Consider the following 21,247-nt stretch of genomic DNA (forward strand, 5'->3'; position numbering starts at 1 on the left):
AATTAACTGAGATCACTCCCCTGCACTGGAGCTCTGAGATCTTCTTGACTTTATCTGCAATAGTACTGAACTTGCACAGACTTCAGCCAGCGGTAAGGTTATTTTTGAGTCTTCAGAAAGATAGTGTCAGAGGCTTCCAATGATTTGTACCTTAATTGCTCAGCAAAAATTTGTATTTGTTAAGCAGAAATTTATTTCCACTCATAATTATTATAAATAGACCTTTCAAAATTCTTTAATATAATTATAAGAATGTACTTCAGGGTATGCTAATGTTACTGTTCAAAAAACACAGCCAATATTGATTAAATGGTTTTATTCTCAAAACAACTAATCAGCAATATAAAACATTTTAACACTGTTTCTGTTTAAATATCAGTGACAGATTATACATTGCCTTAAATAAAGTGCTTTTTTTTACAAATACTTATTTCATATTTACTTTTACTGTTGTTCTGACCTCTTAATAATGAATAGATAAAGTGTATTTTAGTTAATGAAGAATGCAGCAATACTTTTCCTTTATATTCCTTCCCAAGAATCCATTACATTTTTGGTTTAGACTCCTATTTCTGTATCATGCCAACAAAGGTATATTCAGTTTGTGTATTTCTCCATGTAGAAGCCTCATAACTCATGGTAGTTTATGCTGCCTTCTTTATTTTTGTTGTTCTTGCTGTGCCCATGTAGTCCTCATATGGGTTCTTCACCTATGGGCAAGAGTCAAATGAAAGTATCAGTCTTCACACATGGCCATTCATTCTTCCTGCTCTTCTGACTTTGTTCTTCTCAAATCCAGACCACAGATGCCTTGAACAATTCAACTTTTGGCTGAATATTAAAAGCAATCTCTTTTTAACTTTCTTCGATTCTTTGTAGGATTCAAATTTCAATCACATTACTTCATAAAAGTCCTAGGCAGGTGTAGTTAGGACCAGCTGTTCAAATTCTTTGTACACTTGGATTTACTCAGCTAGATGCCAAACTTTACCATAAGAAAAAAAGCGTATTTTTTTTTCCAGTAGCTACCTTTTAGGAGAAACAGGATCTTGTGGTTTTACAGAGCAGCCAGGTGCTGTCAAAGAAAAGAAAGAAAACCTGAAAAAGTGCAACTAGTAAGACTCCCAGCATTAAAGAAGTTAGAGTTACTACTAGAAAAAGGCCCACATGCCCCACATTTTGTTTGACTAAAATCAAACACTTTTGCCTGTAATTTATTTTACTCATCTTAAGCCCTCTCCTGTACAGAGAAAGTATGGAAAGTCAGAGTTATGTGAAAAGGTCGTCTACTGCCAACATCCTTCCAGTATCTCTCTTTTCCCAGTGTGTGTCTTTCCAGCAAGTGACTACCTGAATCCTGTATGATTTTTATTTGAAACAATATATTGGTTTTGCTTCTCACTCAACAATCTCTGTAACTTCCTCCTTTGGATAATTTCCACTTGACTCTGCACCCAGAAGTGGAAAGTAAATATATAAATGACTCCACGCTTTCGCCTGTTTTATTCTGTCACATCTTTCAAAATACCTGTATTTGTAACTGCAGAGATGTATGTGTAAGTATGTGTCAATATGCAACATATTACCACATGGAAGGAGAAACTGGAAGACCAGAAAAATTGCAAAGAATTGTAGATTAATGGTATGAACTTTTTCCATCTTAGGACAGTTACTCTAAATTCTACTTCTACCAGGCAAACATTCAGTTTATTCTTCCGGTATCTAAATCCTCCCTTTGTTGAGTACCACAGCTGAATGTTAGGGTGATATCTTCCCACCTGTTGTAAGAGAAGTTTTATGTTTGGGTGGGGGAAAACAGCTGGCTGTCTATAACAACTGCCCAGGCTCACCTTTTTCTTTTAAGTCACTCAATAAACTTCGTACTAGAAGGTAAACACATCTAAGAAGTGATAAAACTGATGCTCATTTTTTAAATGGCTCAAGAGGAGATCCAGGGATACACAGACCTGTGAAATGGCCAGTACAACCAGGCAGTATAGCAAAAACTATAGCAAATAATCTGAAATTTTGTGCAAAACAACCAAAAAGGGATTTGAAATATAATAACTTTCTATGATTCTATGAAAAGTCTTGAAAAGTCAGTAGTCACAAACGTACTGGAAATCCTTGAAGCTGGAAAAAGTCTTGTAGACAAAAGAGATTTGCTTGATGCCAGCCTTTTTAAAGAGCATTTCGTAAGGTTCAAGGCTGCCTCTTAAGACAATAAAGAAGTCATAGGGCAAAAAAAATTTTTTGTGTGGTTAGGAAGGCAGAGGACAGAAGATAGGAGTTGTTACTTTTTTTCCATAGAGGAGAGATTTCCCACTAGCATTTCATGGGGATCTGCACAAGGACTCGGGATATTCAATGTATGAATGAGTTCAGCAGGGATTACAGGGTGCAGTGACAAACTTTCCTAAGTTATCTGTCTAAAAAAAAGAAAGACAAACAGAAGACTGGCAAAAAGACTTCAGGAGACATCAGTGCCCAGACAATAAGATGGCAGACAAAACCTGATTAAGAGAAATATGAAGTAGTACAAAATGTGAAATTAGGCATATGGAAAAAACCCAATGTACAAGTGGTTATATAAAATGATAGGCTCTCGGGTGGGAACTCAGCAGATGAGTTGGTTATAAGAGAGAGGTCCAGTTAATACCAATTCTGTCCTTTGTTACAGCCAAAAATGCAGAGTACTAGAAATAACTAGGAAAGAGTAAGAGAACTGAAAATAGAGAACACAACTGATACACATCACATACACATCAAGCACAAGATGGTATTGCCTACAACCTGAACAGTGTATGCAAGGCTGGTATCTCCAAGTCTGAATGGATACAGTAGAAAAGAAAAAGCGATGAGAAAAACTACAGCACAGCGAATGATTCAGCAGCCTGTAGGTCTTCCATTTGGAAAAAAACATGACTGACGAAGAGTACCACAGATATCTGTAAAATCATCAGTGATGTGGAAGCAGTGAAGAGGGAACAATTGTCCACTGTATCTTCTGATCCAGCAGGATGAAGCAAAAATAGTCAGGACATGGCAAGTTCACAGCAAACGAAAGCAACCAGCTCTTCTTCACACCAAGATCAAACAAGAGCAGAAAGAAAAAAAGGTGAACACAACCATATGGACTTTGGATCTGACTCGGTACAGCTGCTCCTATGCTGTAAAATATTACACATTCTTGGAATTAACTTCAAGTTCCAGAGACTGTGTAAGGGTCCCACTGCTACATTTTATAATAGAAAGCAGCTTACCTAGTGTGGAAACTTCTTTTATCTACATCTTTCTCTTCCCTTTCCTTTTCAGTGCTTCTCTTGCTGTTACATGGCCAAATCTATTTCATGGATCTCTTGCACACAAAAACTCATAAACTAAGGTATCTGATGGCAGCTTCCTTGCAGCATCTTGTCAGCTCAATTCTTATGAAAGGATGTTCTCCCCATCTCTCTGCCACTACTACTGTCTGTTGCTGTAATTTGTGTAGACACTTTTAAGCTCAGTGGTAAGCAAGCTGCTTTGAGCTATGTTACATCTGTATGCTTCTTCAGTTCTTCAGTCAATTCTATTTCACTGCACCATGTTATTAAATACCAAACAGCAGCTTCTGCTCACCTAGTAGTACCTACAGAAGAGGCTCTTCAAGTCTGGGATGCTATCAAGATGCTATCCAGAAGGTCCCCCACACACTGACTACTCTGAGAATGGGAAGGAAGCTGCACAATGCATACAGAGACATCTGATAGTGGCTATCAGTTAAACAGACTATACAGAATATGGAAAGTAGACTAACTACCCAAATAATGCCCCTTTTTCCCCAAGGCAGCAGTAAGACTGCAGTTGTCACCCGCCTTGCAGAAAAATAAGCACCTGATGGAGAGTAAGAGGCACTTTAACATGATGCATTTCTTGAGGCCAATCCAAGGCTTTTATATTCCTCCTAAAACGTGGATTCTGAAACACACATATGAACACAGACTCCCATAGGTTTTGACCCGTTCCTTAACCTTGAATAACAGATGTGTATCTGCCTTTGGCTCAGGTGGCTGGCAGGACAGAGATTTATATCTTTTATATCTAGGGGTGACTGTAGTAAGTGCATTCATTTGTTAGAGGTCAGCAATTTAAATACAGATGGTATGTTTTAAAAGACAGTTTCTCCAGCAATGGCTAACAGTTAACACTGGTGTTTGGAATATACATATATTTGGAATATATTCCAAAGAAACTGACTTAAGACAGTCATTTAAAAATATTACCTATACAAAATGACTAAGCACATACATACATAAATATTAATATAATATTAAAATAGCTATCTAAGCCAGTATACTAAATTGTAAATCTTCAATATATTTCATCTACTTGATTGTGCTATAGAAACCTGTCTCCTATAAAGAGTATGCAAAAGTAAATTATATACCATATGGAAACACACCTTCCACTGTCGATACATATACACACTATGTACAGTATAATGTACACTACAGTTTTCTATACTTAAGTTCCATTTCATGTGTTTAGTAATGGAGATAGTACTGAAGTGTGTATAAAAAACTTACCAACATCTCTATCTTTTTACCTTGAATTCTTCTCTACTGTCTCAGCAAAAAGGCACAAACATCAGTGGTAAACCCAGAAAGCAGTTAACTGTCATATTTGACACATTCTGCCATCTAGACAGTATTAATTAAAAGTATTCATACATTTTTCAATAATTTCAGGTGCTACTTACACTGGGAGTGACCTGGAGGTCGCGTGTTGCTAACACTACTCTCAAAGGAAGAGTGGAAGTTGTGTATAGTTTCTTGTAGAATCTGTCTCTCTCGACCCTGTAAAATCACAATAAATTAAAATAAGGTATTATTAAATACCTGTTTAAAACATTAATTTATTCAGACTTCACAGCAATATGTAAATATGCATGTCTATAACCAGAGACTCAAAGTGTACTACCAGGAATAGTAACAATTCAGTACCAACCAGATATGTAAAAATCTTGTAGTTATCTTTTGCTGTAACTACGAGACAGCAACAGAAACATTTTTATTACTTTCTTCATAGATTTATAGAATGGAGCATCACCCAACCTCCCAAAATTTTAGCCTTGTCACTTGCTGATGATGATTTTAACTTGGAGAAATTGTGTTTTGTTTATGAGTTTCCAGTACCAGAGACAGAATGGACCTCAGAACTCAAGAAGCACCTCAGAAGTGTCAGCAGACTTAAAGAAATCCTCCAGTCCATAATTCCTCTGACAAGAACATTCCTTACCATGTGCCATTCTTAGCAAATTTATGTAAATCTAAAAATAAATGGCAACAAGTGCAAGGACTGAGAGAAGTGCCATTTGCCTAATGAACAGCAAAATCTTAAGTTGTGCAGGGGGAGGTTTAGGTTGGACATTAGAAAGAATTTCTTTACAGAGAGGGTGATCAAGCATTGGAATGGGCTGCCCAGGGAAGTGGTGGATTCTCTGTCCCTGGAGATATTTAAAAAGAGACTGGATGTGGCACTCAGTGCCATGGTCTGGTAACTGCAGCGGGAGTGGATCAAGGGTTGGACTTGATGATCTCAGAGGTCCCTTCCAACCCAGCCAATTCTATGATTCTATGATCAAGAACTATGAGATAAAACAAAGGACACCTTCCCTTTTATATTATAGTCTCCTGCTGGACTTTAGTGGACAGAGTATTTTTTTTGCATCACTAAAATCAATATTCAGTAACTGCAATACTGCCAATGTTTATGTTACTAGTGGCTTCTAATAAAATTGCCAATACTCCATAAAAGAACTGTGCAGTCTCTAAATTAGAAAGAAGTTAATGAACAAACTTTGGGAGTACCACAAAGTAAGATATTTTTAACTAATCTAATACTAATTTGCTAATTTGCTTGGAAAACAATTTGGGTTTTCTAAATACCATCTGTAACTGAATTTTTAAATCAATGTTGAATTAACAATATAAGCAAACCTTGAATTAATTTACTAAGTGCAGTACTTCAAAATGTACCTTTCCTGCATTCAGTTCAGAAATAGCAGCCAAAATTTGCTGCCTTGATCCATCGGTTTTAATACCCAGCTCCTTCAGGTCACCATCAGTCAGCGTGAGGAAGGCTTCCATATCCACCTGCATATGTGAGTGAGTGAATGAATGAATGAATGAATGAACTGAACAAACAAATTTACCTAGACAAAGATTCACCAATATAGGTTAAAAGTAGTCTGATTTTTGTAACTGTATAGATTTTCTGTAAATATTGTGCAAACAAATTTTCTGAAAGAAAGGATCTCACGGTACTCACTTTACCACTTTGGTGCTGGGTTTTAGATCTGCAGCTAATTATGACAGCATATGTAAAATATTAATGGATTTTTTTTCAGACATGCACTATCAATGCAAAACAAAATTTCACACAAAATTTCTCTACTTAGAGTAGCAGCTAGTTGAATAAGCCTAAGGTTTCACCCTTTTATTTATTTATTTTTAAACCTCGAGTATTTTTGGACTTTCTGCATATTTTGTGTATTTTTCCAGTGCCTCCTGAGCAAAATTCTACAGTTTGTTCATATATCAATTTTTATTCTATCAACACATCCATAAGGCTGTGATAAGAACAAAAATCTAAAACTTTTCATACTCCCATAACTTACACACCCAGATCATACTCCTTTCTACAAAATGCTCCCTTCCATTATCATGTAGGGGAACAATAATAGGCCCAGTGCATTGTGATGCAACTAAATAATCTGTGTTTGTGGTGCTGAATCCTTTGCATGTGGTGGTGAATTATTTGCATTGTGGTGCTGAATTACTGCACGCCCATTCACTACCTGATGGCCTTTGGCCAACCAAACACATAACTGCTGCTCACATAAGATTCTGTGTTAAACTCTGTTATGAATTATTTTTACTTATTTTCAGCAAAGTTTCCTTTCACTGCACAGTCTGGGCAAGTCACTGTCACAGGCTTCATCTACAATGGTGCTTCAGTTCCCAAATTTAATTCTCCTGTTGTTTATTCATACTGGATTAAGAAATGAAAGCAGCAATCTCAGTGACTTACACCCTGCTGTTCTGCATCTGCAAATGAGGTTTCAGCTGTGGTTCCTGGGATGATACAGGATGTCCAATACACTGTTTTGCCACATTACATAGAGACTTATGAAAAAGAGCAGAGTGCAAAACCAGAAAGAAAACCTGATGCTTCTCTGTATCAAAATTATAGCTTTAGTGGGACAAGCATGGATATACATGGTGTTCTGGAGAATGCCCGGAATGCTGCCTAGTCCATGTTTCAAGGTCCTCTTTGCAACCAGAAATGGTTGCAAAACATTGTATTTTTGATTCTGGATCACAATTTTCATGCAATGTGTGTTGCAATCTACTTTTTCTAAAGCAGTAAAAAAAATAAATCTTTTAAATAAGACATACCTCTTGTTCCTCAAAAATAGGCTGGTATTTCTCAAGTGACAATTTTTTAAGGATTCCAGTCAGTTCATCTGTAATAGTAGAAAAGAAAAAGAAACCAACCCCCCCCCCCCATGGATAAGCAAAGATTTTTAGTGATCTCCACTGCTCCACTGTTAACTGCTGAAAATACGTATTAAAAATGCATTCTATGCAGTTGTATATCTTAATAAGAATTCAGATCACGTTAACTCAGCATGAGAAATTAAAATATTGCCTTTCTGTGTTATCATCTAGTTCTGTGTTCTGTAATTCTATCTAGTCTTACCTTGACAGGATAAAATCTTTCTATTGTATCACCCTTCTTCCTCATTAAAAGGATCTTAAAAGACCAACTCCCTAAGGATAACTTAGGTACTTCAATACCTAAAACACAGGTGCTTGTCCCCAGATGGCAGACCCAGATCATGCAGACTACACAGCAAAACTCCTTAAGCAAGCCATGCAAAGTGAAGAGCAAACAGCCACCCAATTGATATACAAGAGTATATCTGAACCTCTTTTCTTTAAGTGTTACATTCAGGCATCATAAACACAGCTGAAGTCCAGCTAAGATGAAACCTCAGCAGAATTTAAGCTTCCTAAGTTTATCTTCCAAGGCTAACAACGCAAGAATTTGGGTTTTCTCTCAAAGTGCAAGGAAATTAAAAAGTAGAACACCTCATAGTGACAGCTCCCTCACATTTAAAACACTAGAAGACACTTATAAAGTGTAAATGCAAGACTGATTTTCTGCTAGGGTTTTGCTATTTTACCTGATGGCCAATTAATGTAGTATGCTTACAACAATTTTTAAAGTTTGGCATGGTTTCAGGCTAAAAGTTTTAGCACCCTAAGATTAATCCATGGGAAAAGGTAACCAGCTTTAAAAACACAGCATGAAAACTTCTCCATACAGTTTGACGAAAAGTATCTCACAGAAATAAAATAAAGGTTTAATTAGGAGCCCCTGGATATATATAATTAACATTTTTTTTTTCTTTCAGGTTGTTAGTCAGCCTTCTCATTTTTCATTATGCTGCTGTACCTAAATTATAGATTGTGATATGGGAAGAATCTTCCAGGTTCTCTGAGCTCATATATAACCTCGCTGTCACAAACAACTGTAACATCTAACAATTTTCACTTAGACACACAAGGCTTTCAGCTGTAGGTCCTTCATGTTTTTTCTTTGTTTTCTCTTCCACTTCCTGTATTATATATTAACTTTGAACAAAACCTGAAATTTCCCAGTTTTACAACTCCTGCATAACATTGTTTCTCCTTTGGTGTTCTGCCACAGTACTCCTATTTAGCACGTCTTTTGTACTGAGCAGTACAAAAGAAAGGTACAGAAAGGTACCTATCAGGTTACAGAAAGGTAACATTACCTTTTTCCAAGTTTTCAGAGCTTCCTTTTCCTCTCACATGGTTTCGCCTTTCATGATTCTCTACATCACTGGTTCTCAGAATAGGGGCAAGCTGTTGATGGTCCACCAAGGGGTTGCCTAAAAAGAAAATATGCACACAACCCTGTTGCCTCCTGCTGCTCCACAGTAATATTCAATACAAATCAACTCTCTAAGTCATTTAAGTTCACTTGAAATAGTAGGAAGTTACTATTGCAGGCCTTTTGTATTTATTCTTCTAATTACTGCTGGGCCTATGAGCATTTGTACTGTTGTTGTTTAATCAACTCACAGTAAGAGAAGCCCTGAATTAAAGGACTACTTTACTACAAAAGCCTATAAGCACAATGAACCCAGAACTACTTAGGTTTTTGACAGTCTATCCCCTCTGCTAGAGAGGCAGAGGGATATGATGGCACTAGCAGTGCAGTCTCAAAGGCCTGCTTCTCCAGATGAGATTTTAACAACTGATAGCTTAAGGAATTCCCCTTCTTATCAGACAGTAAGTTCCCTTCATTTTTTGTATTTCTGAACCAACAACCCTTTTCTTGCCAAGAGATCACTATAAAATAGCACTACCTAAAATGTGAAAGGACTGTCTCCAGCAGTCAGTTCAGTAATTTACAGCTAAGCCAGGATAAGGGGACAGAAAGGGGTCAAATATCACCTCTCTTTAGAGTCAAACAGAAGTACAGTGTCAGTGGACAAAGTTAGCATAAGCAAATAAAATCAATATACTTGAAAAAAAAAACAAACAAAAAAAACCAACCCAAGAACAAAACAGTACAAGGTCAGGTAAAAGGTACCACAATCTCTTATTTAAAGAACACTGTGTCATGTTATTTTTTTTTCACTTTTTCTGAGATGTTTACCAAAAAAACCCAAGTAATTGTTGCTGCTCCCAATGCAGTAACAGGACATTTAAAAATAAAGTATTGTAATTTAGACCTAAAAGTTCAACTCAAAAGGCAGTAATATTACTGGAAAATTAGTAACATTATTCTCCTTCCTTACGCTCTAAAATTGAAAATAGGTCAAAATAAGGCTACTTTTGCAGTTTAGAACTTAAAAAAAAAATACAGTTCTTAAAAATCAACTGCATATAACTATGACTTACTATGAATCAAAACTGTATTCCCATAGTGATGTGCTTCACCACATTTTAAAAAAAGAATATTCATTTTGATGTGGAGAAAGTCCTTTTTCTACTCTAGGCAAATGGTGAAAAACAGGATTTCAGAGGAAAGAGAAGGAAGGAGGCAACCTAACAGTGGCCTACCTACGTGCTCTATGCTGACTTTGAGATGGTACTGATCTCTGAATGGAAGGGAACACAGCTTTTTGGGAAAGAAACAGCCAGTTACTGCAGAAATGCCTATCTAGAAATAAGTAACACCAAAGTACTTTTTCTAGAAAGAAGTTCTCACTCTCATGCTCATTTACACCAGTAAAACACACTGGTTTAGCACAATTATAGCTTTAAACACTTCATACTCCTGCTGAATGAGTCCCTTACAAACACCATGACCTACTCACCATCTTCTGTAATTGTACCACTGCTGGAACCATTGCTCTTGGCCTGTCTGTGAGAAGGAGAGAGAGAGGACTCTGTGTTGTGGACCTTGGGAGATGGGGAGGGCGATGGAGAAGGTGTGAGAGTTGGTGATGTGCTTTTAGATGTAGATGAAGCCCCTGATGGAGGTCGTTTGTTCATCTCCAGTTTTTGCTGCAATTAAGGACACAGTAATTTCAGTTAAGATAAAAAAAGGGTTTACCCATCTATGATGCTTCAGTATTACTGAAGCTGCATATTATTTCTGCAGAGCATGCAGTCACAACTGGAAGCTTCTGCTTGACTTATATTGAAATAATTGGAGCAATACTGATTAATCTCAGGTGAGAGTCTGTCCCCCCAGATTCATCAAGAAAAATGTGCTTATTAAGGCTCTAATTTTGAAATAAGGAAAAGAGTTAATAGAAAGCAATACTGTATGTAAGTACTGCAATTGTTCTTTTTTTAAAAGCTGATATTATTTTGACTCTGAAAACATCCTTTTCCTTCAAAGGTATAATTAAGTAACACCTTTCCAAAGTACATCAGATGCTGATTTAAAGTACCACTTCATTCTGGATTAACCAGAAATATGTAGCAAGCATAAACTAAGTTTTGTGTGCACTTAAACCCCTTGGTGCACTGGAATGAAGGTCTCCAGTCAACTCTTACACTTGTTATTACTTGTTAGCAAATTATTTCAGATTTATTAAGTATTTTGCAAATATTTAATATCTGACCTTTGGAGGCACAGAAAACAGAAAAAGAGATTAATGGGAGATGAAGATTAAGAACAAATATTTATATGTAGCCTTTTCCAAAATAAGTTAATGTACCCCAGTTCCTAAATTCCTCAGTCTACCTATCACTTCATACATTTTAATGTTTGCATTATGTGACCTAAAAAGAAGCCTCGGTAATTTTCTCCTGGATTTCTGAATTCAGAATTTAACTTAAAATACCTTTTGTCAGTCAGGCTGCTACAAGCAAAATATATATACTCATTAGCTCAGCAACAAGACAAAAAGGGAGAAAGTGGTTCTTGTCTCTCTACTACTTTGTTTCTGTACTATGGTATAAATGGAACCTTTCTACTTAATGAAAGAGATACAAATTAAAAACTGATTTGAGTAACCTTCTTCTGTTATGCCAGAAGGAGCTAGCCCTGCATCTGAAATCACTAGAAGCAATGTAGCATGACACAAGTTTGAGAGATCTCAGAAGATCATCCTGAATTCGTTTCCATTTGTTGTCCCTTACTACATTAACGAACTTCCCTGTATTCTGCTATAGGCCATTTGTGTTTCAGCATCATCTTCCTTCTCTACTACACTGCCTGTGTTTATTTCAATTACATCCCCCTTTGAATTGTTATCTGGGTTTGGTTTTTTTTTCCTTTCTTTAAGACTTGTACAATTCCACACCCCAGCTCCCATGGACAGCTTTTTAAATACTGATCAGTGTAACACTGCTGCAATTTTAGATCAGCTGTTTCCAAGCTTAGACAGCACGATCCTAATAAGAGGTCACAAGCATTTCCACAATGGATACAGATGTAAAGTTTTCAGCATTTGTGTTTTTGATTACAACAACAAAGCAGGCTGTTTAACCTTTTGCAGCCACTGTAGATATGATTGTGTACTCCCCATGGACACTGATGTCCCAAATATCACCTCAGATGTGTGATACATGAACATCTACATTAAGATCTACACTGATTACGTTTTGTTACTGGTGGGCAGACTTAAACTCATCAAGACATCTTATCAAAGAGCTGTGAAAGAGTTGTTGCCTTTCCAACACACTAGCATCATTTCCATTTACAAATCTTTCCAAGAGTATGATTTCTTTATCTCTTAATGTCTTCCACTGTCAGTAGCAATTATAGTTAAAACTTCTAAATGGCAGCACTGTTGTAACAACAGTCCCCAAGACCTGCAGCTCAAGGCTCACAGGCACAGGTATCATCTCTTAAAAGGCTACCTAATGGAACTGCAGGAAAATGAGATTTTTTAAGGCACACAAGAAGCCCTTCTGAAATTATTTCCAAGATAAAAATAAGCTGAGAGGACCTGCTGAGAGTTTAATTAGAAATATATTTGTCAGACCACCTCTGAAAGAAAAAGTATTCGGTAGCTGTTCAGTAGAGGAGACTTTAATGAGGGAAAAGGATAACAAAGTGGCTTTGCCTACAGGAAAGAAAGAGACAGATAATTTATAACCCACAGAGCACTTATGTGGGATAGAAAGGGAGAAAAGATATCACGTGCCAGAGAATCGGTATGAGTTCACAGCTTTTGGGGGTCCAGCAGAGTTAAAAATTCAGCTCCCAGTCTCATCTCTGCAAAGTACCCAGTATTCCCATCAGAATCAGGACTGAGAGATCAGAGACAAAGCAATGATTCATGGGAATGTTTTTGGCATTGGTAGTTGCACACTTTTTTCTGATTTTTGCCCTCTCAAATTTCATTTTAATCACTAAAAAACTTTGTAACTTCATTGACCATAGATATTTACTGATTCAATATACATCCTGCTTACTGTTGCAATATAAGACATCACACAACAAGACAGCAAAAGTAATAATTTTATACTAAAGACATTTCTGTTTCTTCAGGCAAAACTTCCAAGAAGAAACTCATTAAAACATGCAAAGAAAACAAAACAAAGCAAAACAAACTGTTTGAAGATTACACAAGCGAAAAGTTGAGAAATTTTGCTCTTGGTCATGATGTCTAACATTTTCAGAATACCAGACATTAGAAATAAAGCCCAAATTATATGCTTTCTCTTGTTCTCTGAAATGTAATGCTTCTTTGTGTGAATAAACCCATATATTTCACAATAGAGTACCATGTCTTTGTTATGATGCTGCTAACTTGTCTCTCTGCAAATTCTGAAGATCTAAAATCTTTATTCTTAAATAGTTTGAAAAAGTTTGGTTTGAAAAGTTTGAAAAAACTTCCAAGTACATGCAAAAAAAACAGGCAGGTCATGAGGGTAAAGCTATTTCAGGAAAGTGATAGGCAAGTGCAGATAATAAAGCCAAAATAAAGTCAGGAACAAAACCTGACTTTGTTGATGACATATGAATACTCATACATTTAAAAACAACACCTTGTGGAGCAGACTGAATACACACATACTGCTGTGGTGGGCAGATCCTGACAGAAATTATCTCCTGTTCTTCACTCAGCTTGTGCCTTTGGAGGGAAGCTAGCTATCCACTTCTGAGTAAAGACCAGGAGTAACTAACATTAAAACACTGGACTCAGTCAGGGCCATAGAAAAGAAAACGTAAGAAACCAAAATAAGTACGTATCTGCCCTAAGATAAAGGATTACACTTGCTGTTTTTAAAAACAGAATGAAAATACTAATAAAGCAAAACCATAGTTTATTATTAGGTCTTTTGTAGTCTTGTAATTAAAAGGAAGGTTTGTGGAGCTATAAAGTTTCCACTGTTGTAACAGGTGTCCATCCATTTTAGGTTGTGCAATGCCAAGTAGTTATACTCATCAACCCTCCATGACTGAGATTACCTAAATTAGCCAGTCTGGAAGTACAAAAATCTACATTTCTCTGTACCTTTACAACATGTCCGTTGCCAACAACTTGAGAGCACTGTGAATCAGACAGAGTGGATGAAGGAGTTGACTGGACTGGGCTATGCTGTTGGCTGGGTTTCTGCTCAGGTAAGCCTGCTGCTTTTCTTCTTTGGGCTGCAATCTGAGACAGAACATTATCTGCACTCCCACCTAAGAATAAAAAATAAAAACATGGTCAAAGAAAACACCATTTTAAGATATCTGTTAATTCTCAATTCACCTCTCTTCACCATTCACTTTCTTCAAAAACTGTATGAGAAAGAGAACTGTAAGGTTCAGACCTCTTCCACAGACTTCAAGAAAGGGATCATCAAAAAAATCAGCCACAGGAGAAGAGAGAAGCCAGCCCTGTCTATACACAAAGAGATCTGACTTTCATATTCTAATTCTAAGCCAATTTTGTTTTAAACACAAAGTAAGCAACATGAGTAAAAAAGAGACAGCTCTGTGAAATATATGCTGCAATGAACAAGCATCCACATGATCCACTGTGGATGGAGTCAATAAAATCAAGATTTTTCTGAGACAGAGGCTAACCCATGAGACTTCTCCAACAGATGTGAAGCTTCTGTTCCCTCATGTAGGTGTCCAAAGTCCAATCCTGTTCCAACAAAATTTATAGAAGTTTTGCTAATACAGCAGTAGGAGCACTCAGAAAAGGTCTGGCATCTTCTATCATCATCACAAACGCTAATTTTTTAGCTGAACCAGATTCAAATTATTTTATTAAAAATAAAAGCAGTATGGTACCAGATCTGTTATGCAGTTCTCCTCCATGCCTGTTAATTCCTGCAATGTTATTGGATCCACCAGAAGAATGGGGAGAATGGTTGAAGTTGTTGGAATTAGAAGGAGATGCAGGTCGTCTTGCAAATGCTGGTAATTTAACTGGTCTTGTACCTTTGCTAATAGATGTCTGGGGAAAAAAAAAATCATTTTTTGTATTTGAGCAAAACAAAGATCAAATTCAGCTGCTATTTTATGTGTCTTAAGTTCTGAAACTTCCACTGAAGTACAAAAGGGATATCAGAAATAATTTTATCTTACATACACAAATATACTGAACATATATTATATAAATCTGTATACATTTAATATATATATTCAACAAAAGAAATTACACCATAATAAAGGCTTTCATTCTCCTTAACATGTTAAAGGCATTCATGTTATCCTTAACAATGCACCTGAAATGTGACATAGATACTGTAATATTTTACAATCATTGCAGAGCAAGAGCCAGGGACAAATAATTCCATGAAACTTCTTTTTTCCAGAATCCTGGCTGCATCTCTTCTGCCTCACAAAATAGTTGTCAGCTATTTCTCAGCCATTATACACCTGTTTCTTACTAAACTGCAACAAATTAATGTAATTTTCTCTCTTCTCACTTAAAAAAAAAGACAAAAGAAACAACTCCTCCTAAGGTACCTTCATTGCCCCATATATAGAACTGAAATGAAATAAAGTTCTGAACTAGTAAACTAAATTCTTCTCTACAATTGGCTATCAGAGTTTCAAGTCAGGTGAGTAAGCACTTCTCATTTGTCTCCTATTAACTATGAAAGCAAAGAATCTTGAGGTTGTTTTGCTTCCTGTCTCAAGTATTACATTTTCACTAAAAACACTGAAGAATCAGGCAAGCTCCTTCTATAAAAAATAGAATTTATTTAAACTTTTTCCCTTTTTATAGTACTTGCACTTCAAGGCTGCCTTTATATCCACTTGATCACTAATTGCTACAATTTTATCTAATACTAGTATTTCAGAATGTTACATTTGTATATTTATGTTCCGCTGCTATTTCTGGTCTACATCCCCAGTTCCTAAACAATAAGAAACTTTCAATTTTTTTCTTCTGCCCCCAGTCTTCTTCCAAACCAAAGCAGTATCCTCCACACTCCAATGGCTGTACCTACTTGGAAACAGCAGGCACTTTAGCAGTTTATAGCCCTCTGCTTAACAGGAAACAAGTTGTTTCATTTCATACACAACTTCTGTTCCCCTGATGTTCCTTCCATAGAGATCTGTATTAGTCTAAAACAGCTTAAAGAACAAGCTATTGCTGAGACAGTGGATGTAAAGTAATTTCTAATCAGAAAAATAGTGTGGTTCATCAGTCATAATGGCCTGGACATAACACACTAGTGTTGCACACATGTTGTTTGCTTACTATATCAGAGTTCCCACTGCTGTTAAAATCATGTTTGATCACTCTCTGTGGCCAGGCAGTTCTCATCTGCTCAGCTTTTCCATCTTTGCTGATTCGTGTTCGGTCAGAATTCCAGAGCTCAAAACTTGAGGGTGGTAGGAAAGGGGGTATCACTGCTTTCAGTTTATCACTGGGCAGCCTGGTAAATGGAGCACTGCTTCTCAACTGAGAGAGAAAAACAAAGAAAGGGAAAAAGAAGGGTTGCTTCTTAAGACTTGCTTACTGGGCGCTGAAGGTGTAGTTTCAAAATTCTCAGTTAAATTTAAAAATGGAGGCAAATGCATTTTAAAAAAAATGGAAAAGAGAAGACAAAAGTAATAGTCAAGAAGCTGTACTATATGAAATACCACAGAGATTCCAATGGAGATTCTGGCACCCATCAATGCACTCATTCATTTAATACAATTAAGGCAGTTCATTAAGTGGCAGAAACTGTCTCTTCCTCTACTGGGTTGTATCTTGCTTCAAATTTATTTTAACACAAATATTAACGACTAATTTCCAAAGAAAGAACAAAGTGGTCCACTGTATTTCCAGATAAGACACCTGGCCACAGTGAACAATTGCCTGTTTCTGCTGTATGTGTTCTCCAGAAAGTGAAAAAAACAACACAATGGGTTTAGTTCCCTGGAGCTGTCAGTCAGTCACATTAATAGTTACTCAATCTTCTTAGAAAAGAACATAAAGGATAACCAACCAGATTTAATGATGACTCCAGGGAGTAAGCTGTAGGGGAATTTAAAGCTACAGCATAACAAAAAAAAGAAACAGAATAATACAAATAACCATCACAAACTAAGTATTTCATAGTTGCCTCTACTAGCAACTTCTCATTTTCACATTTTGCCATTTTCCATCCATGTTTTCCTCACAGCATATTTGCTTGTCAGCAACAAATCAAATGTTCCATCTGTTTACTCATTCATTGCTGAATATATAGAGGTATAGATAACTCTTGAAAAAAGTATTTGTCAACGCCTTCCATTCCATACCACTTGTAGTACTTCCTACTATAAGAACTACTGATGTATTACAGTAAGTTCCTGTTTAGTAACTATCAACAAATGATAGCTCTCTTTCTAATGGTGACCTTGGGTAGTGTGGGGAAAAAAAAAAAAAAGCAATGGGAGCTGCACGACCTTCTGAATTGGGCTGAACACACCAAGAACACTGCAACATACCATGGTTGTCAATAATTCATCATCTTTTCCTCCTTTTGCAGTGTTCACACCTGGAAAATATAGAAATGATTTTTTAGAGTTCACATACTTCTATTTTTGTTCTCAAGGATAGCTTATTGTTTTCAAACACTTAACAGCTTTACCCTCAGTAGGCACACAGAACCAAGATTTCCAGTGACACTGTCATGTAGCTTAATTAAATTAAGCCAATATTCTTATTTCACATGACAAACTGTGCAGGCTTTGCATGGAGGGCTGTACAATTTCAGCAGATGTGCCTTACAATCTGGGCTTTTCCAATCTCTGTTCCTTCTCAGAATTACTTACTTTTTGGTTAAATAAATTTGCCTTCATTACCTAAATTAGTTTATTAAAAACAGTAACAACTGTTGAGTGGCATGGCTCTACTGTCCATTGTAATGGTGCCTGTAATAGTATCATGGTTATATTAGCATTTTCCTGCTTAAAATGATGCTGTACTCAGTGTTCAACATGATCAGGGGCACAAACATATCTCTCTCTATAAACCACAATTGTATTACATGTGTTTTCAGTTATAGTAAGCTAAATAAAAACTAAATCAATAAATTAGAATTAGTATCATTTTGACTATCCCACAAGAGCTCACTTCCCACAAAACAACCCTGGCTTTACCACTACCTTTGTTATTTGTGATCCAAGCTGAAGCCCCATCAAGGTTTCCAGAGGTGTCGGTATCACTCTGTGAAACTGCTTTTATTGTGGAATTTAATGATGGTTCAGGCTCATCAGGAAAAGGCACAAACTGATTGGAAGGGAATCCATGGCGTAATGTCTGAGTCAACTTCAGCTTGCGGAATCGATTGGACATTCTGCTCCACCAGGACTAGATTGATAAGAAGACACAACAATTTAGTTCCAACTAAAAGAAAAAAAAAAAAAAAAAGAGGAAAAGAAATGTACAGTTAAGTGATCTTTACTGCAGTGATATATATGTCAAGGAGTTTTTGAGATAAACTACAACATCCACGTTAGTTTGCAGTTACCAACAAACTCCTTCACCATAATTTGTACATGTAAAATAAATCTCTTTCCTCATTTTTCATCTTGCAAATAGCTTACAATATTTTCAACACTTTCTGGAAAGACAAGGTAGATAAAAATATTGGTGTAATATTTGACCGAGACTTTTCACAGCTACATGGTAAATATTTAATCATCCCATTAACTTCCAATTTTAACATACATTCTTGCACTCTCTGGCATCAGCCAGCAGGTATGTGTATTTCCTGCCTTTGAGAAGCACACTTAAGTTTATCTGATCTGCATGAGAGCTCCTCCTTAAAAAGTCAGTGGCAAACTGGAAGAGATCTGATGGTGTTCCTGTGAAACTCGACTCACAATCCATACAGTGACGCTATACCAGTATCTTAAACCCTGCCAGACTTTAAAGACTATAAACTGAAAAGTAACAAGGTAAGGCAGTATCAGCTGTGAAAAAACCACAAACTTCAGGAACACTACACATACATCCTCCATACGTACAGGTATCATGTACGTGGAGGCTGTACACTAAATGACCATCTATGCTCAAAACAAAATTTATCCATTTACAGAATTACACATTTACAGACAGACAGTGCAAGATGCTTCAACTATTTAGCAAGATATTTCTCTACGCTATGAGACCTATAGGCTATATGAACAAGACCCATGCAATCTGTACTAAAAGTTATGCAGCCTGGAAGTAAGTAAGTCAGATTGTAAATATCTTCTGATTAGTACAGCTTCTTTTTCCCTTTCTGAATCACTTCTAAAAAAAATAATAGTCATGTAAAAGTGATCATACTTATAAAGGCAGCTTTATGTGATATCTAATCCATTTTTGCAGCCATTCCTTCTAACCATACATATTCTCTTCCCCTTGGGATTTAACACTTTTTAACTGCTTACTGATGTACCTCTTCCCAAACATCACACAGTAGAACTAAGTAATATAAACTGTAAACATATTCCCTGTACATCAATCCTTCTAGCAGATGATCATTAAAAGGATGATAAACCTGTGCAGAGCATTAGTAAAGGATAGAGTTTTCAGGCTTCTGCATCTCTTTGAAGCCATAACTTAGAAAGATTTACTTTACTTTAAGCAACAAAAGCCTGATGGAAAAAAACACGATATACAAATCCCTCTGAGAAACATCTAAAACCCACACAGCTCAGCATTTATTTACCTTCCAAAGGAACTGAAAGGGAAAAAAATGCATCTAGTTTTAACACAGGGAACAATGAGAAACTGCCTGCACAATGTAGTTTGTTACAGGAACAAGCTAGCTTCAGTGAACAAAAAGATCACTTCTCAGCTCCTGTACTCTGCTCCAATACTGACACTGAGTGTACAGCTTGCTGAAGAGGCACAGGCATGAAGAAAAAGAGAGGAATATGATTTTTATATATGGAAAAGGCACAAATTTGTTTTAAAGACCACAAAATGGTGAGAAACAAAGCAGTTAAGAGTTCCTGTGTGAAAGGGTAATGAATGAGATCACGATTATTCACTGTATTGTCAGTAGTTCAAAAAGCAAGGGCCTGTACATTGCATAAATTACAAATAAAGGAATCACAAAGCAAAATAGGAACTTGAACAGTTAATGACAAAAAGTGATCGAACAGGAGACACAGAAAAGGGTTTTGTTTTTTTAAACTTCAAAAGCTGCCTACTTGTAATCAGATGTTTAGTATGAATACTGTTAACCAGAGGAAGGTAGGGGTATACATGCATTTGCTTAACAGACTAAATATTTAAATGAGCTTACATAAATTAAAAGAAACACAAGACTGATTAAAATTACCCTCCAGTAATTACAGACAACACAACTTCTGAATAAATATTAATTATCTTCAAGTTAAGAGGATAGAAGAAGCTACAAAAATCAGGCAAAACGCAAATACATAATTACCCTTACCCTGAAAGAGAAAAGTCTGAAAATCTACTGGTCAAAGAGTTTCATTTGAAAGGCCTTCATTCAGAACTAATTCTCTGTAACATACCCACTCCAATTTCAAAGATAAAAAAAAAAATCAGCCATGAGCAAAAGAACAGCCTAACAAAATTGGAGTACATTTTGATTTTAAAAGCAGGTTCAAAATTAAGATCATAACCAAAATTCAGTTCCAAACTTATGAACTTATGGTACCCTCCACTACTTTATTATGAGATCTATGCCTAGGTGCTGAGGTGCTTTGATGCAAACTCTTCCTTAAAATTAATCTTGACATGTGACAAAAAGAAAGCTGAACATGTGCCACATTTCATAAAAACCAGAAGCACTGTCAACAAGAAATTCAGGACCATCATTCCTCAAAAAAAAAAAAACAGTTACCTATTGAATTGAAAGTGCTCCATAGCAATGACTTTCTCTGCTAGCACTTTACAGGAAACAATATATCAGTTATTTATTACAAGTAAATTAAATTACCTTTAGACCTCCTTTGTCATCTGGCAATATTGGGACATTTAAGGACTGTCTGCTTCTGGAACAAGGCAAAGATGATCTGTTCAGTTTATTCTTGTCTTTGTCTACTTGCATACATGCTGATGCCAATAACCTTACAAGCTCTGTGTCTAAAAGAAACCAAATTAAGATATTTAGTCCGGTTTGCTTTCTCTGACTGATACACTAACACTTTCCCTACAAATTCTATATGAGTAGTAATTGATTTGCCTCTCAAAAACAAAGCAGATGAATCCCCAAAACCTTCTTTCTTGGCCTATGTTTCCCACCCCTTCTCCCTACCTTGTGGCCTGCAGTCTTAACACCACCTCACTGAAGATATTTATCAATACAAA

General features: G+C 36.4%; 1 protein-coding gene across 1 annotated transcript in view; it reads right to left on the reverse strand.

Annotated features, from left to right (window-relative positions):
- Positions 1-301: 301 nt before the first annotated feature.
- ANKS6 (ankyrin repeat and sterile alpha motif domain containing 6) overlaps positions 302-21,247 on the reverse strand; it is a 35,355-nt gene continuing 14,409 nt past the window's right edge. Inside the window, exons 6-17 of the mRNA XM_071736900.1 lie at positions 20,877-21,022; positions 18,073-18,283; positions 17,419-17,468; positions 16,199-16,402; positions 14,776-14,941; positions 14,006-14,175; positions 10,403-10,592; positions 8,849-8,965; positions 7,443-7,510; positions 6,021-6,137; positions 4,742-4,838; positions 302-1,075 (exon numbers count right to left, since the gene is read on the reverse strand). Of these exons, the coding sequence (XP_071593001.1) occupies positions 1,026-1,075; positions 4,742-4,838; positions 6,021-6,137; positions 7,443-7,510; positions 8,849-8,965; positions 10,403-10,592; positions 14,006-14,175; positions 14,776-14,941; positions 16,199-16,402; positions 17,419-17,468; positions 18,073-18,283; positions 20,877-21,022 (1,586 nt within the window). The 3' untranslated portion in view covers positions 302-1,025. The remainder of the gene's footprint in view (positions 1,076-4,741; positions 4,839-6,020; positions 6,138-7,442; positions 7,511-8,848; positions 8,966-10,402; positions 10,593-14,005; positions 14,176-14,775; positions 14,942-16,198; positions 16,403-17,418; positions 17,469-18,072; positions 18,284-20,876; positions 21,023-21,247) is intronic.

The sequence above is a fragment of the Heliangelus exortis genome, chromosome 2 (assembly GCF_036169615.1).
Source record: "Heliangelus exortis chromosome 2, bHelExo1.hap1, whole genome shotgun sequence".
NCBI lineage: Eukaryota > Metazoa > Chordata > Aves > Apodiformes > Trochilidae > Heliangelus > Heliangelus exortis.